This window comes from the organism of the source record quoted next, unplaced genomic scaffold, assembly GCF_019419815.1.
Source record: "Pyrus x bretschneideri cultivar Hongxiangsu unplaced genomic scaffold, Pyrus_bretschneideri_v1 Contig10, whole genome shotgun sequence".
In the NCBI taxonomy this organism is placed as follows: domain Eukaryota; kingdom Viridiplantae; phylum Streptophyta; class Magnoliopsida; order Rosales; family Rosaceae; genus Pyrus; species Pyrus x bretschneideri.
In genome coordinates, this window is record NW_025999391.1 from 5,253,111 (window position 1) to 5,268,968 (window position 15,858).

General features: G+C 37.2%; 3 protein-coding genes across 5 annotated transcripts; 2 read left to right on the plus strand and 1 right to left on the minus strand.

The window, feature by feature from the left end:
- Positions 1–61: 61 nt before the first annotated feature.
- On the minus strand, positions 62–3,017 carry LOC103961013 (ER lumen protein-retaining receptor). The gene is made up of 6 exons (XM_009373518.3): positions 2,725–3,017; positions 1,984–2,249; positions 1,721–1,836; positions 1,348–1,421; positions 424–487; positions 62–321 (listed from the first exon to the last, which is right to left on the minus strand). Exons 1-6 carry the CDS (start codon positions 2,813–2,815, stop codon positions 285–287), a joined length of 648 nt encoding a protein of 215 aa, XP_009371793.2. The 5' UTR covers positions 2,816–3,017; the 3' UTR covers positions 62–284.
- A 2,235-nt stretch (positions 3,018–5,252) lies between these two features.
- Positions 5,253–8,955, plus strand: LOC103960997 (protein XRI1). 3 transcript variants are annotated; one of them, XM_048566923.1, is made up of 9 exons: positions 5,255–5,581; positions 6,487–6,542; positions 6,637–6,759; positions 6,877–7,013; positions 7,441–7,504; positions 7,616–7,691; positions 7,800–7,840; positions 7,949–8,032; positions 8,273–8,955. In XM_048566923.1, the coding sequence occupies exons 1-9, from the start codon at positions 5,562–5,564 to the stop codon at positions 8,545–8,547; spliced, it is 876 nt and encodes a 291-aa protein (XP_048422880.1). In that variant the 5' UTR covers positions 5,255–5,561; the 3' UTR covers positions 8,548–8,955. The 3 variants fall into 3 exon arrangements, with proteins under 3 accessions (XP_048422869.1, XP_048422880.1, XP_009371779.2); XM_009373504.3 differs by having other exon boundaries at positions 5,256–5,581; positions 7,589–7,691; XM_048566912.1 differs by having other exon boundaries at positions 5,253–5,581; positions 7,589–7,691; positions 7,800–8,032.
- Positions 8,956–10,807: 1,852 nt separating this feature from the next.
- Positions 10,808–15,357, plus strand: LOC103960987 (purple acid phosphatase 15). Its single transcript, XM_009373493.3, has 7 exons — positions 10,808–11,108; positions 12,465–12,656; positions 12,819–13,152; positions 13,256–13,473; positions 13,580–13,770; positions 14,191–14,481; positions 14,964–15,357. Exons 1-7 carry the CDS (start codon positions 10,823–10,825, stop codon positions 15,105–15,107), a joined length of 1,656 nt encoding a protein of 551 aa, XP_009371768.2. The 5' UTR covers positions 10,808–10,822; the 3' UTR covers positions 15,108–15,357.
- The last annotated feature ends 501 nt before the right edge of the window (positions 15,358–15,858 follow it).

The window sequence follows — 15,858 nt, forward strand, 5'->3', positions numbered from 1 at the left end:
TCTTCAAAATGTTCACAAATAAGAGTTAACGATTGAATATCATGATTCAAAGCATAAGACATTCTGAGAAGTATAATATATTATGATTCAGAAAACATTATATTCTGAGAAGTATACGTTCCTAGATACCGAAAACAGTTGCTTTGAGAAACCATGTAAGACGGAAAAAATATACAGAGTTTTGAAAGTCCGATGATAATGAGCATTTCCCGAGCAACGTATGTGATCCTTTTGCATAAGGAAATGGATGAAAAACTAAGCCTGCGTAAGGGGTGGCTGAGAACTCAAGCCGGTAACTGGAGCTTTTTGTTGTTTTTCCAGCTGCAGATCATGATTATACAAATATATAAGAGGGAAGGCTCAGATGAATGCAAACTATTACCGTAATGTAAACACATTTTTGTAACATCTAAGAGTATTTACCTGTGGAAATAATAGTAGAAGAAGTCGGCATACAGCAGTGTTTGAACAAGCCCGGAAATCCACGCTGCAACGGCCAAGGAACATAATCATATAGTTTATGGTGGAAAGGAAAAGTGTACCCAAACAAGAAAGGGCAAATCTTCCAGGAAGATGCTGATGAGCTAAACTTCGGTTTCAATGAGTGGTATAGGAACTCAGAATGTGAAGGCTTATGCTCAAAATAACACTCCCCACATTAAAAACAAGAAAATTATCGAAATTCACAGATGAACAAAATTAAGTTTACATTCTGAGAATTCGATACACCATACAAAAGTAGAAGAAACAAGTTGGGACCAAGTGCTTTGGAATTAAAGAGTAAACAGTTGCTAATATAAGTAACACATATGCACATATTGGTCTAAGCCGTAATTTTAACAGATAATTCACAGGATATAGAGGCACTACTTATTAAAGCAATAGGTCTATTAATCGCCCTAATTTGAAATGAATACAACGAGAAATTTAAGTCTAAAGTACAACTGTACAAGTATAGAAATTGAACGTTATTCATATAAGCAATAATTCAATACATGAATGTGGCATGTATGCTTGTCCTGTATATTTATAGTTCTTTGACGCAAACTCCACAAGATAATCATTTGCTTTAAAAAGCAGAAAATGGATTCACCAGCAACTAACATCAAATGATGCCTACATTCGTGCAGATATTACACGACATTATATTTCATAGTTCTGCCTCCACGGAGCATATCATCAAGCACAATACGCGAGCATCACATCACAACATCTCTACCTAATACCTCTATCTTTACAAAATAATGGAAACATAAAATATGCAAGTGAATGCATACGAGAACACATGCACAACAAAGGGCATCAATACAATCCCACACAGAGAGAGAGAGAGAGAGAGAGTCATACGTATCCAATAAACATAGTGTGGTTCGGTAAAGTAGCGGTAAATCCAGTTGAGAATGTATAAAGCTCGGTATGCACTGCAGAAGTATTTAAGCACATCAATTCAAGCACCAAAACAATATATCATAAGACGCTATCAGCATAGATAAAATCTTGTAGGTAACATGTCGCATTAGAAACAGTTTCAAATGGTACTGTAGCAGAGGATATTTCTATGCCAAATATCACAAAAGACAAAAGAAAAGGAAATTAACTTATAGAAAGAATCTTTAGCTAAGAAGATGAGCCAATTTGCGCCGCTATGCATTAGGAAATGAAAGAAACTAAAAATCTGATATGGTATGACAAATCAAAAGTTTGTTTTGAAAATATATACCCAAGAAGTAACACATATTGGCCTGTCAAATTGTCAATGTTTCTCGTTCTCTGCAACAGCACAAGCTGAGGAAGTATAGCAACAGCTTCTAAATATAACGAAAATGTCCACAAGACCTGATCCACATTATCAAAGAGCATAAAAGGAAATTAAGTAGGATTAAACCAAAAGATGCAAAGCCAGCCAAAAAGTTTGAATTAGTGCTTAGCAGTGACAGGCACCAAATATGAATAAACAGCAACTGAAAGAATATGCAAAGGGACCTCCTTGACGGTGAATTTCTCATTGATTATTAGGGCTAAGAACACACATGGCAGCAAAAGAAACACATGGCGGAAGGTGTCTTGGTCTTTATCATAAGATCTGCGAACAATCTTGTGCTCCCTAATGTACCAAACAATTGAAAATGAGCTCCCCAAGAATATCAACTTCATGAAGGTATTATACAGAGATATAAAGTCGGTGAAAATGTCCAGGTAGCGAGTAGCAAAAACAATGGCATAAAGTTCTTGAGTCTTCAAAGAAATACCTGGACACAACGAAACACATCAGAAAACAATGCTTGCAGTACTACTAACCAAACAAACGACCCGAAAGAGAGCCATTTCTGAATATTTCGGATTGCAAAAAATGCAAGAGCAAACCAATCCCCTATAACCCAAATACTCAATGCCAAGAAAATTTCAACTTTATCCCTCATTCTCAATTATCAATAGATAAAAAAACCCCAACATTTTGGAATTTTTCTACTGTAAGCTGGATTATACAAGTTATAACTCAGAACCCAAATGCTATTTTCAGCAAAAATCAAACTTCGAAAGCTTAAATACATGATTAAATACAATGTAATACAAGATTAAATGAATTAAAACCTCAAATCTCAACTGGGTTCAATTCAAAACAGAATTTAAATGCAGCTAAACTCGAATAAACATTACTTGCAAAGCATTTCAATTACAAAATGAATATGCAGAGAGAGAAAAGATGGGAAATGGCGGTACTACCGGCGCACGATTTGATAGTGTGGATCTTGAGGAGCAAGACGAGGACGCTGGCCAGGTGGGTCATGTCGCCCGCTAATCTGAATATATTCATTTTTGCTGGATCCGAGTGACCGGTATGAATTCGGATCTCTCTGGTTTAGCTGGTGAAAGGAAATGGGTTTACTGTTTGCTTCTCTACCAAGCGGTGTCGAAAGGCACAGAGAGATACAGGCTACAGCAACTGCGTTAAATCTTTTTCCTCTGGTTTATTCGTCGTTTAAGATTCGGGTTTCAGTGACGAAGTCTCGGCGGGTAGATCTGTTTGTACGAGTTCTTCTTCTTCTGCTTAGTTGTGACTTTGGGCCTCCTGAATCCTAAACGAGCTTTTTCTACAGTCATGGGTCCTTTACTATTTTGGGCCTTCTTTTTCCAACCCCCAACCCAACAAAAAAAAGGTATAAAGAAAGTATCAAGCTATCAGCAAACTATAAGAGTTTGTTTGGTATCTTATTTGAAAATTTTTATCATTTCCTAAAACTTTTCTTGAAAACAATTTTCTTTAAGACTTAAAAAATTGTTTGGTATGCGATTTAAAAATTTTAAATCTTACAACTTAAACTAGACAAAGAGATCCAAAAAGAGAGGGTCGATGGAGAAAAATGAGAGAGGAGGAAAGAAAGTAAGACATGATTGGAGGAAAGAGAAAGAAAAGAGAGGATCAGAAAAGATAGAGAGGAAGAAGAGTGAGAGAAAGAACCGAGAAAATGAAGAAAGCGGATTGTAGGAGAGACCAAAGAGGTTTAAAAAAAAAGAGAAAGGGAAGATAGAAAGAAGAAAAGAGAGAGATAGATTTGAAATGAGAGGGGACGAGGGAGAGAAAAGAAATGAGTGAGTTTGTTTAAAAACTCTAAAAACTCACTTTTTGTTTTTTTTTTTAAATAATAGACTATATTTTTGAGTTAGTCTTGTGTTCAATTTTTTAAAATAGTCATACCAAACAAGTTTTTAAGGCCTAAAACTTGAAAATTGTTTTTGAGTTTAAAAAGTTGGATTCAAAGAAAGTACCAAAAAGACCCTAAATTTTTTGTGTAGGACGTCCATTAAAGAACACAATGCGTTAAAAACGTAACCTTGTAGGATATTGTCAAAAATGTATCGATAAAACACCAGTGCATTTTGTTTGCAACAATGATTTTTTTTTCTTTTAAAAAGGGGGACAACTAGCAGTAAGCCACGGTTATCCACCTCTTTCGAGGGTCGGGAATACTCAATGAGGCATTCCAGCCTCCCCTTGGCCACAAGTCTGGCGTCCACACCATCAGCGAGTTTACTAGTTTTTAGTTTAAAGGAAGCATCTCAATCCGTTATTTACCACTAAACCACCAACTCGTGATTTGTTTGCAACAATAATTAGATCTATTACGAATGACATATCAACAATATGCTCATTTTATAGACAGACTAACCAATCAACTTCCACAAAATAATTCTCTTAAAAAAATAAGACTTTGTATCTTTTAATTGTCGATTGATCGTTAACTTGCTTTTGACTGTAAACAATGAAAGTAACTTATGTTTAGATTGACCATTAAACTGTTTTGAATATTTTTACGGTTAAAACGACATAAGGCGCGAATCAAAATCCGTAAAATGAACTTCAAAATTATATCAAAGATGAAATAAACTGCAAGGACGAAGTGAAAAGTTAGACACACAATAAGGACAACAAGTGTGAAGCTTCGTGCCATTGTACTTACATGATATATAATGAAAGAATAATTCTCAAGACACCCAAATAATCCCAAAAATTAGGGTGCAAATGTGCTTTATGTTTATATCTGGGTCCACCATGAATTACATTATTAGGTGGTTAAAAATTTAGGAAAAGCTTTTATGACTATAATTTCTACCATAAGAGTTTTGATTATTTTTATTTCATATCACGATAAAAGATATTTGTATTTGATAATGAAATTCAACCGCACTTACAGAGTTACAGGCCCATTATTCATAACAACCCAAGTAAAGTACATTTTCTCCTTTTAGATTTATCGTCGTATGTTGCATTTGGTGTTAGAGGTGCGTTGATGAAAAACCTAATAAATCTACAAATTTATTATGGTATGAAATCCATAAGTAGATAAATAAAAAAAATACGAGTCACAGTCACATGATTTTGATTACTAAGTAATCATTTTATCATAAAGATTAGTTATCCGACGTACGTTCAAAGCGACGCGTGATATAACAACCTAACAAACCTACATGCTTATTATGGTACGAAATTCATAAGCCGACGCAACAAAAAAACGAATCTCGATCACATGTATTCGACTACTGCATAAATGTGGCTTAGTCATCAACCGTTAAACCAAATCTCAGGGGCGGATGACCATAATAATTTAAAACAAAGACTCAAAAGTAGTAGTCAATGAGGCAAATTAAGAAAAAAACTGAAAATAAATATTTAGGAAGGCTAATCCCACGAGTAACGGACTTGGCGGGTCCACTAGATTAAAAGCGTGCTCTGTGATATTTCCATGTCTATATATCAAAAACTTCCATGTACAAGAGAGAGAGGAGGAGGAGAGAGAAAAACAGTCTCTAGAGGGAGAAGCTTGGCCGCTTTTTACTTCGTCTCCCCAGACAGAAATCACGCATCTCAAGCAGTCACAGAGAGTGAATAATGCAAATATATATACTCGGCAAATCGGTCTCTCTTTAACGGCTACTTTTGGTGAGAGAAGTTGAAGAGAGAGAGAGTGTGTGTGTGTGGAGAGAAAGCAAAGAGGGTCTGGCATTTGGGCGACGACGGTTGAGCTGCTGCTTCTGCTACTGTTGCTGTTGCTGCTCCATAGATGGATTACAATAATGACAAGTAAATATAAATACCCCTTCTTTCTGTCGTTTTGGCTTCTGGGTTCTTTCGGATGTGGGTTTTCATGTGATTAAAGTGTTGATTTTTTTTTTTTTTGTGGGTTTTGGGATTGTTGTGGCAATGTAGACGGGGATTTCGATTTGGGGGATTGGATGATGGTTCTGTGAATTGGGTTTGCTTCAATTTTTCAGATTGGGTTTTTAATTATTTGGAGAGAATTATGATTTATTTGGGACTTTATGGCTGATATGAGGATGATGTGGGCTCTCTGATTTTACTTGGTGGGTCATTGTTTTATGCTTTTAGCTTTATTTTTTTGTACTGTATGGCTTAAAGCAAAATCCCCAAATGCGGATTATCAGATTCTGCTAGTATATCTCTTCGTCTTTATACTTCCAGATCCTTATTACATAAGCATCCCTCTATCGGTACATGTTTAGCATCCTAGAAGTGGATCATTTGTTTGTTTAGTAGTCTTTTTTTCAAATTTACGGTCTTTTTCTCACTTGGGGAAAGATACATTTGTTTGGTTTTACTTGTAGGTTATGCTGCTTATTGTGTGGGTACAATTCCATTCTGCTTGTTTTTTATTGGCAGCTTCGTTGGTTACATTGATCTTTTAGTTACTGATTTGTTTCATTCCAACTATGTTGAACCCACCAGCGCCAAGAGAGATTGAAAAATAAGAAAAGATTCAAAATGTAAATTCTGGAAGAAATTAACTAAATATGCTGCATATGCAGCCTTGGAGCCTGAGCGTATCATGTACATTGTGTAAATGTCCACTGTGGCTCATTTTTGAGATGGTTGCAGTTTTGTGGTTTTCATTTCAGTTACCTGAAGTATATTAGTACTTATTTCTGACATCATTTTAATTTCCTTTCTGCTGTGTGAAATGATGATAGTGGGCACTGGAATTGGAGAAGGAATAATCAGCGTACCCAAAAGGACTCCAACCATGGTATGTTCTCACGGCAGTTCGTAATTTGTTAATAATATTGTTATACAAGGATGAAGTTAGTGATTTCTTGCTTGGTACTATTCTTTTTGAGCAGACATGTCTGAATGCATGTGGAAGGGAGTGCCACAGAACGAAGAAGATATTTCCTACATGTTCGATGATGAAACAACACCAGTTAAGGCTTGTGGAGATTTGGCATATCATGTTAACTTCAAAGGTTGGGCTTGTTATTTTCCCTCCTCATTGTTCTTTGGCATTTTCTTGCTTTTCGTGTATCTGCAATTCAGAAACACTGCGTTTTTATGTTTTTTAATATCAAAGAAGTGGATTTCAGATGATAGGACCAAGGAACCAGAACCAGAAGAACAGTCCTCTCAAATAAAGAGGCGCAGGATGCTACAATTTGACACTCAAGATTTAGATCCTTCCCTTTCATGTGACGAGTTGTCATCTTCATTCTTGAATACAAATGTATGTGCTTTCTTGTCCGAATTATCACATCTATTGGGAACTTTGTATTGTTCTTAGGCTGCGTGCCAAACTGCTATTCAATTTGTGGCACGGTACATATTCTTTTCTATCCCAATGCTACTGCATTGTAATGGTGATTTGGGTGTTCAGTAGAAAGATGGCTTTTGCATTATATTTGCCACCCATTTGAAGTAGGCATGTCAAATTGGTGTGCTGCATATGTTACAGGGGTACAGTTTCTCTAGTAGTCTAGCTTTGGGTTTTGCGTTGATAAGGGAATTTCAAGTTGTATTTTTTTGCCCTGGAAGTCAGAAATTGGAAGACTTGGAACTTAAGTTTTTCCTTGGAGACAAGATTTCAATACATAGACAGCATATTACATGTGCCATGTATTTTTCGTAGACTAATTTTTGTGCTTTATATTTAGGAGAGGTTGGATTCAATTGAAGAGGCTTTTTCTGAAGCATCGCAATGGGTATCAGGGTTTGCAGGTTTGTCTCTTCCAAAATATGTCTTCCTAAATTTACTTAAACATTTACACCTAGGATTTCTGATAATCATATTATTTATGTTAGGAAATTCATCTGCATCTTGCTTTGAAGGCCTTGATCAGTCACCTGATGAGTGGATTGCTGAATGCTTCAACAATACCGATATGCATTTCAGCCCTGATGAGTTGTATGCTTCTGGAAGCTCTATATATATATATATATATATATTTTTTTTTTTTTGTAAAATCATTTAATAATTTACAATAATCTGATTGCTTTAGTATTTGATACTCAGGAATTTCTCTGGGGCATCGGATGTTCAGCTTGACGTTACAAGTAAATTACATTTGGTTCTTTTCATTATATTTGTACTTTTGCCTTTGTTCCTTTATAACCTTATCCCTCAATTAATTCTAAGTATACAAGTTCAATTTTCTGGTGCAGAGTTATGTGACCTCCGACCTGAGCATGAAGTGAATGTGGTTCAACAACGAATTACCCGAACACCTCAAAATGTTATTTTTAAAGGTATTGTCATGTTCATGACATTTTTTGTTTCCTATATCCAATGTTCTCTTTATCAGCTTCCTGTCCTTCCTCAAAGTTATCCTACTTATAGAAATGCTCTCTCTCTCTCTCTCTCTCTACACCCCCACCCACCCATCCACACACACATACCAGGATTCTTTGCCTGGATCATCACAAACTATGCTCTTAAACTATTGAAATGAAAATTCAATCCTCTAGGTTCTCTGTTTGTATGCATAGGTAGGAAGTCTTACATTCGGACTCCCACTAAGTTGGCTACTTCTGTGGCATATCCATTTGCCTTCATTAAACCCTCTGGTGCACATGGAGATGTAACTCTGAAGGACATAAACCAGCGGATCCGCACTCCACCACCTTCAAAATCAAAGCAAAAACAGGAAGACCCTGCTGCTTACCCTACTTCGGCCTTTTCAGGGAAGCCTGTCGTTGGAAAAACTAAAATCCGCACCGAAGGAGGGAAAGGCAGCATTACAATTATGAGAACCAAAGGCTAGGAGGCAGTGTAGAGAAGTGGTACTCCAAACTTCCCTTCTCGCTGCCCTTCTGTTTTCCCTATCTTTTGGGATGAATTTTTCCTGTAATATTCTAGGGCAGTCAGGTACAGAAGTTAACTTCTTTTTTTTTTTTTCTTTTGGAGTTGTTCTCGGAAATTATAAATCACGGCAGAGTGTTTATGTTTCCAAGTGTCTCTAGCTGTCAAAAACTCAAATAGTAGCGGTTCGATACATTGTATGGCTGAGAATCTCAAAAGTCTAGTAGGTACTAGTTTATTTCGGTTTCTCAAAAACCTTGGTAATCCTTTCGGGAACATAATATGCATAACATTGTGTATTTTGATTTATGTCTGAATTTGAAAGGTGTATTTAAGATGAAATGAAAGTGTAGACTTTATCTGGTTTGCATGTTCATTTCTCCTAAACCTATCTGGTTTGCATGTTCACTTCTACTAAACCTCTCTTTGTGGTTTCTATAGTATTTATGCCTTGTGTATACAGGCGGAGATTCTTCTATCCCCGTCTGTATATTTCTTTGTGTGTATTTATCTCCCCTTGTCAAGAGAGATATGCGAGCGATAGTAGGGATATACATCCCGCTTACAAGGGCCTTGGAGACATCTCACTTGGTCTCCTTGGGGAATTGAAACAAAGAGGGTAGAGCATGATTGCTTGTGGCAGGCTTTGAAGGGGAAGGGGAAAAGGCAAAGCATTGTTGAAAGTTGAACCTTGAAAGCAGGCATCCAACCACAGTGGTATGCTGTATCAACTTCACATGCTTAAAAGGGTTGAAAGCGTTCAGGTGATTAACTTTACAATTAGGGCTAATTGCTCTACTTAATTAGCCAAAACGCAAAGAAGGATAAAGGAAGAAAAAGAAGAGAAGTGGTCGGCACTTGGCACCCACATGCTTGCAGATACTTTTGTGAATTTTTGGAAATGAGGGTGGAATTTTGCCTAACTTTGACCAAAACCAGTCAATGAAAAAAAGTTATCAGTCCATGGATATGATTTAAAATTATCATCCAGTAATTATCATTAGATTTGAGATCTGGCTTGGATTCAAAGGCATGCAAGGTAAGATCCAACCTGAAATCTTTTGCAATTGGAAATGCATTGATGTTGGCATATCTCTTAAAAATCTAGTTATGACAAAGTAAGCCAAATTTAACTAAATGGTGATTGGCTAGTACATTTCGTAACCTTATATAGCTCGAGTTGTTAAGAGCACTTACATCATTGTCGAATATTATGTGTATATGTGCGATTTTTTCCTCTTCTATGACTTGTTTACTAATCCATAATCAAAACGAGAAGAATTGAATTGAAAAGAAGTTGGAATGAGGTGGAATTAGAATTTAATTTCCGTTAAAGTTGTTTACTTAATTGCCCGGAATCAAAGTATGAATGGTGCAAATGACATGTAAGATGTTTACTTATTTACATGAATCAGAATTGAAACCAACTTAGTTACTAAATTGCCTTTTTTTTTTTTTAATAAATATTTTTATTTGCTACACATATTCTCATAATATAAATTTCAACAAAGATAGTTATTTAATTAAATAATTTAACAATATTTAATCAAATATATTGGTACAAAAGTTGGATTTTTAATGGGCTTCATTTTGGAGAATCCAATATCATCTCAATCTTAAGAATCGAGTTTTGGAAGTTTAATGAGTATGATTTCTCATTTTAGTGGTACTTATTTATATATATATATTTATCCTCCAAGTGTTTATAAACAGTTGAACCACTTAGAATGACTACAATTCTTATTTCTCTTATTTCATTCCTTTTACGTAAACACGTGATTAATATCTTTTGTGTAAATCGTTAATAAAAATTGTAACCAAATTAAGCCCAACACAAAAGAAAAGTAGTATAAATTCCAGCCCATGTTGATAACCAACCTTCAAGCCCAACCCTATATCACAGTTCAAGCCCATTTGAATTAAAGTTCCTTTTGAATCAATTCATGGCCAGAACCGTCCAAACCAAGCAACTCTATAAAAATTTCCTTGACAACTTAACCCGTCTCAACGTGTCCCATCACAAATTAAAAACCGCCGCCCCATTGTCCCAACCAAAACATCTGGGATTGCGTGGGACAGAATAAGTCGGTATAAAAAAGCAAGCCTCCCCTCCACGTCACCATCAGAATCCAGAAATATTCCTTTATTATTCCATATTCTTTATACCTTCCCCTATATATCTTCGCGCTCCGAAGGCGGATGAGACCTAAAGCAATGCGTCTTTTCCCCTGACAGAAATGGCATTTTCTCCGTGCTCCTCCCTTCCTGCAGTTGCTGCGATAACTTGTTTGATTGCGGTGGTTGTTGGTTGTTATTGGCCCGTTGAGGCCCGTATTCCGACCACCATGGACGGCCCGTTCGAGCCCCTCACCGTCGCATTTGATCCCAGCTTGCGCGGCAACGCCGTCGATTTGCCTGATGATGATCACCGGGTCCATCGCCGGGTTAAAGGGTTTGAGCCCGAGCAGATTTCCGTCTCCCTCTCCGCCCATTACGACTCCGTTTGGATCTCCTGGATAACAGGTATTAATATGTGTGTGTATATATATATATATATTTTGGTGTTGGTGTTTAGGGGTGTAGTCAATTTGGATTTCAGAGTATTTTAAAAGACTTTTTTAAGTGTCAGATTTCAAAGGATTGTAGAATCCTTACAACTTTCAAATGGATTTTAAAGGATTGTTATGGATTTTGATTAAAGATTTGAATGGATTCTTATGGACTTTGATTAAAGATTTGAATGGATTTTGAGACTCTCTTGTCAGCATATTCACATAGTAATTCACATGGTTGAAAGCGAGTGAGGGAGGGGCTGGAAGGGTACAACCATTCCTCATGTGGCTTGATTATTTCCTTGAGAATTTCTGACTTACATATCAGTATCTTTTAGAAACAAACATCGTCGCTTCCTATTCCCTTGACAGTCTTCATCATTCTCAATTTAGTTTCACTTAGGGCTGAAAATTATAATCAGCACTTGAGCATTACGGTAACAATACCGCATGAAAGTTGAAAATTGTTCACTTTCGATCTAAGTAGGTCAGTGCTGCCATTAAAAGAAGATTGAAGAGAACAGTAAATCCGAAGAGCGTGGCAATACAAGTCCAATACCAAGTCTTTGTAGTAAACAATCCTCTTTCAGGTCATCTTGGTGGGGTGGGGTGGGTGGTTGAGACGCCAAAAGGAAGGATGGAAGGATGGGTTTCTTAGAGAAAATGGACAGCGAGAAGGAAAGCTCGAGTTGCAAAGTCGATAGAGAGAGAAAGAAAGCGAGGGGTTGAAAAGAAATCCTAGGGGTGGGGGTAGGATTTTGTTATGCTTACCATCTATTCTGAAATCCTACAAAATCTCTCATTGAATGAAATCCTTCAAAATCTATGAATATTTGAATACCTAAAATCCTTTAATTGACTTGCCCTGTATTTGAATGGACTTTTTGAAAATCCTAATTGACTACACCATGATTCTAAAGTCTTTTAAAATCTTTTAAAATCCTTCTAAATCCTCATTTGACTACAAATTGTTGAGCTTTTATGCAAATGGAATTTTAGGATTTGAGAATTGGGATTTTTCAGTGCTTGGTTTTGGTTAATTGGGGTCTGTTTGAAACTGCTTCTGGAAGAAAGCGCAATTAAAAGTGCTCCCGTTGATATTTGACATAAAATTTTGAAATGTTTTTGGATGATAGAGGCAGTTTCTGGGTTGTTGGTTTTCTAATAAAAGCGCTTGTGAGCAGAAGTACTTCCTATAGAAGTAGTCCCATACAGGGCCCGGGTTTATTAGTTAAAGCCTTGAGCTTTTTTGCCATTGAGAATTGGATTTTTATCATTTTTTGGGTTTGGCCTATTGGATTTGATTTTTCATGGATTGTTATTGCAGGGGAGTATCAGATTGGAGACAACATAAAGCCATTGGACCCCAAAAGTGTGCAAAGCATTGTTCAATATGCGGAGCTGAGGTATCCACCAACAAATGAAGCCTCAGGATATTCTCTTGTTTATAATCAGCTCTACCCTTTTGAAGGCCTCCAAAATTACACTTCCGGAATCATCCACCATGTTCGTCTCACAGGTTTGATTTTATTCGCTTCTTCGTTTGCTTCAAAGTATCAATGGAGAATTACAAAGTTGGGGGTGACTGAAATGAATGAACTTTTAACTTCCCCGAACATAAGTTGTGATGGAAATGTGGTTCTTCTGATGAGTTGGTGATTTAATTCGTGTTTTGATGTAGGGTTGAAACCGAATACAGTGTATTTTTATCAATGTGGGGATCCTTCTATACCTGCAATGAGTGAAATCCACCATTTCAGGACTATGCCAGTTTCTGGTCCTCGGAGCTACCCAGAGAGAATAGCAGTTGTGGGAGACCTTGGCCTTACTTACAACACAACTACCACAATAAGTCACTTGACAAGTAACAACCCTGATCTTGTTCTATTGATTGGTGATGTTACATATGCAAACCTCTACCTGACAAATGGAACTGGATCCGACTGTTATTCTTGCTCATTTCCAAACTCTCCGATACATGAGACCTATCAGCCTAGATGGGATTACTGGGGAAGGTAAAAACTTATATTGCTTTATTTCTGTTGCACACAGTGGCTGCTGCAAAGTATGGCATAGAACTTGCTTTCTTATGTTGTCATTGCTGGGTAATTTGTGTAGGTTTATGCAGAGTTTAGTTTCCAAAGTTCCAATAATGGTGGTTGAAGGGAACCATGAAATAGAAGAACAGGCTGAAAATAAGACATTTGAGGCTTATAGCTCTCGGTTTGCATTCCCATCTGAAGAAAGTGGATCCTCGTCCACATTCTACTACTCATTTAATGCAGGGGGGATTCATTTTATAATGATTGGAGCCTACACTGACTTTAGCAAATCAGGTAATAAAAGTGTGCATAACTTGAGCTTATGCTTTGCCTCAACATCCCTTTTTTTGCATTTTCTTTTCCTTTATGAAGCGTATGTTTATTGTTTCTGTCCCTGCAGGGAAGCAATACAAGTGGCTGGAGCAAGATTTGGCTAATGTGGACAGATCCATAACTCCATGGCTGGTAGCTACTTGGCATCCACCCTGGTATAGTACCTATGAGGCCCATTATAGGGAGGCAGATTGTATGAGGATGGAAATGGAAGAGCTACTGTACTCCTATGGCGTCGATATAGTGTTCAATGGACATGTAAGTGACATTATTGCCACAATCTTTGATGGGTAACAGGTTTCTTTCTTATAGTCAGAAACTTTGGTGAGAAGTGGTATAAGGGCCCTTCCATAGAGTCTTTCATTTATACCAGATAGTGATAGAAAGCTAGAAAAAAACTGCATTTTATGTTTTTAGCTTGTGTAAACAAAGTTAATGTGAAATTAAACAGTCATTGGTTCCCAGGTTACTAAAATGTAAAACAAACTTATTTTAAATGTAATGACCTTATCTTGAAACTAGTTTCACCTCATTACTATTTGGTTTCGTTCCAAGCATGTTTTTATTAAGTTGTCCTTCGTGTCTATGAATGATGAATTAATTTTCCCCATTGTAACTAAATGTCCTTTTGCTTTAAAGTTACTGAATGTTGTTCTGTTTTCTTGAATAAAACAACAGGTTCATGCCTACGAGAGGTCGAATCGAGTTTATGATTACAACTTAGATCCCTGTGGTCCTGTTTATCTCACCGTTGGTGACGGGGGTAATCGAGAGAAGATGGCAGTTCATCATGCTGATGAACCTGGTCATTGCCCAGAGCCATTAACTACTCCTGATGAACACCTAGGTGCAGGTGCCTTTTGTGCAGATAACTTTACCTCTGGCCCAGCAGCAGGTAAATTTTGTTGGGATCGGCAACCGGATTACAGTGCTTTCAGAGAAAGCAGCTTTGGCCATGGAATCCTTGAGGTACTCCTTTTTTTCGGTGTTTCTGTTTGGGAAAAGTGCAGTTGAATAATGCATTCAATTTTCTATAACTGCCATGCTTTAATTTGTATGACCCTACATATGATACAACTTGAAAGTATGGAAAGAAATATGACAGTCAATGAGTATATAAAAACCACACATTATATAATATTGCTTTACTTCTAGTAGCCATTCAAGATCTCTTCACTCAGTAAATAGGAAGTTCAAATTCTTTTTATCGTTCAATTGCAACGTCATGATCAAATCACTCAGCACGATACTTGTTTATATGGAGCGGGAGATTTTCAAGACCTGAGTTCTTGAAGATCCTGTGACCGACTAGAATATCCTCGTTGCGTTTTGTGTAGCAAACATACAGGTCTAGGCTGCAATCTGCAGAGAATGTATATACTAGAATGACAGCCCAGTTTAACCACCTGGATTACATTCTAACCGTGGGATTCAATGTGCATAACTTGCAGGTGAAGAATGAGACTTGGGCTTTATGGACATGGTACCGGAACCAGGACTCTGACGATAAAATTGGAGATCAAATATACATAGTGAGGCAACCAGATAAGTGCCGCGTCCGCTACATGTTGAAGAGTTGGATTGCTGACCTCTAACTCTCACTGCTGGGAAACTTATTTTTAACATCTTATATCAGTTGACCATTATTATCTAGATAGGAATAGGACGGAAGGTGCAGAATGAGAGCGAGAAGAAGCAGAAGAAGAGCAACTCGGCAATTGTTGTATGTAAATGGTAAAATCTAATTTATACATCTTCATTGTAACTTGAAACAGTTTCTGAAGATATACCTCCTCAATCAATTTGTACAACAATAAAAGCGTGTAAAATTGGTTTTTGGAGCAATTTCGGATGCCAATTCTAAACTAATTGCGTGTTGTTGACAAATTGCGCATTGGTTCAATTGATGAACCAAAATTTTCATCTCCCCTATTGTTAAGCCAAGAAATTGTCGACAAATTGCCCATTGGTTTAGGCGAGTCGATCATCCCAATCGGACCTTGGTCACTGTCCCGTCTTGCCAAGCACCATCCTGACTCCTTTTACATCTCATCCTAGGCCTTTATCGCTGACTGCAAATTACCACATAGTCCAAATGGCGCATGAGTATTTTTGTCCCGTCTTGCCAAGCACCATCCCAACTACCTTTACATCTCATCCTAGGCCTTTGTTGCTAACTGCAAATCGCCACGTAGTCCAAATGGCACTTGAGTATTTCTGTCCTTGGAGACTTGTGCCATAAAGCTGTCAGTTTGCCCACGTGTTCTATGCCGTCAGGCAACTCCTTTTTCATCTCAGTCAGCTCAAGTGCTCGGGGCAGCCCTCTTTTGAAGATTGTTAATACAA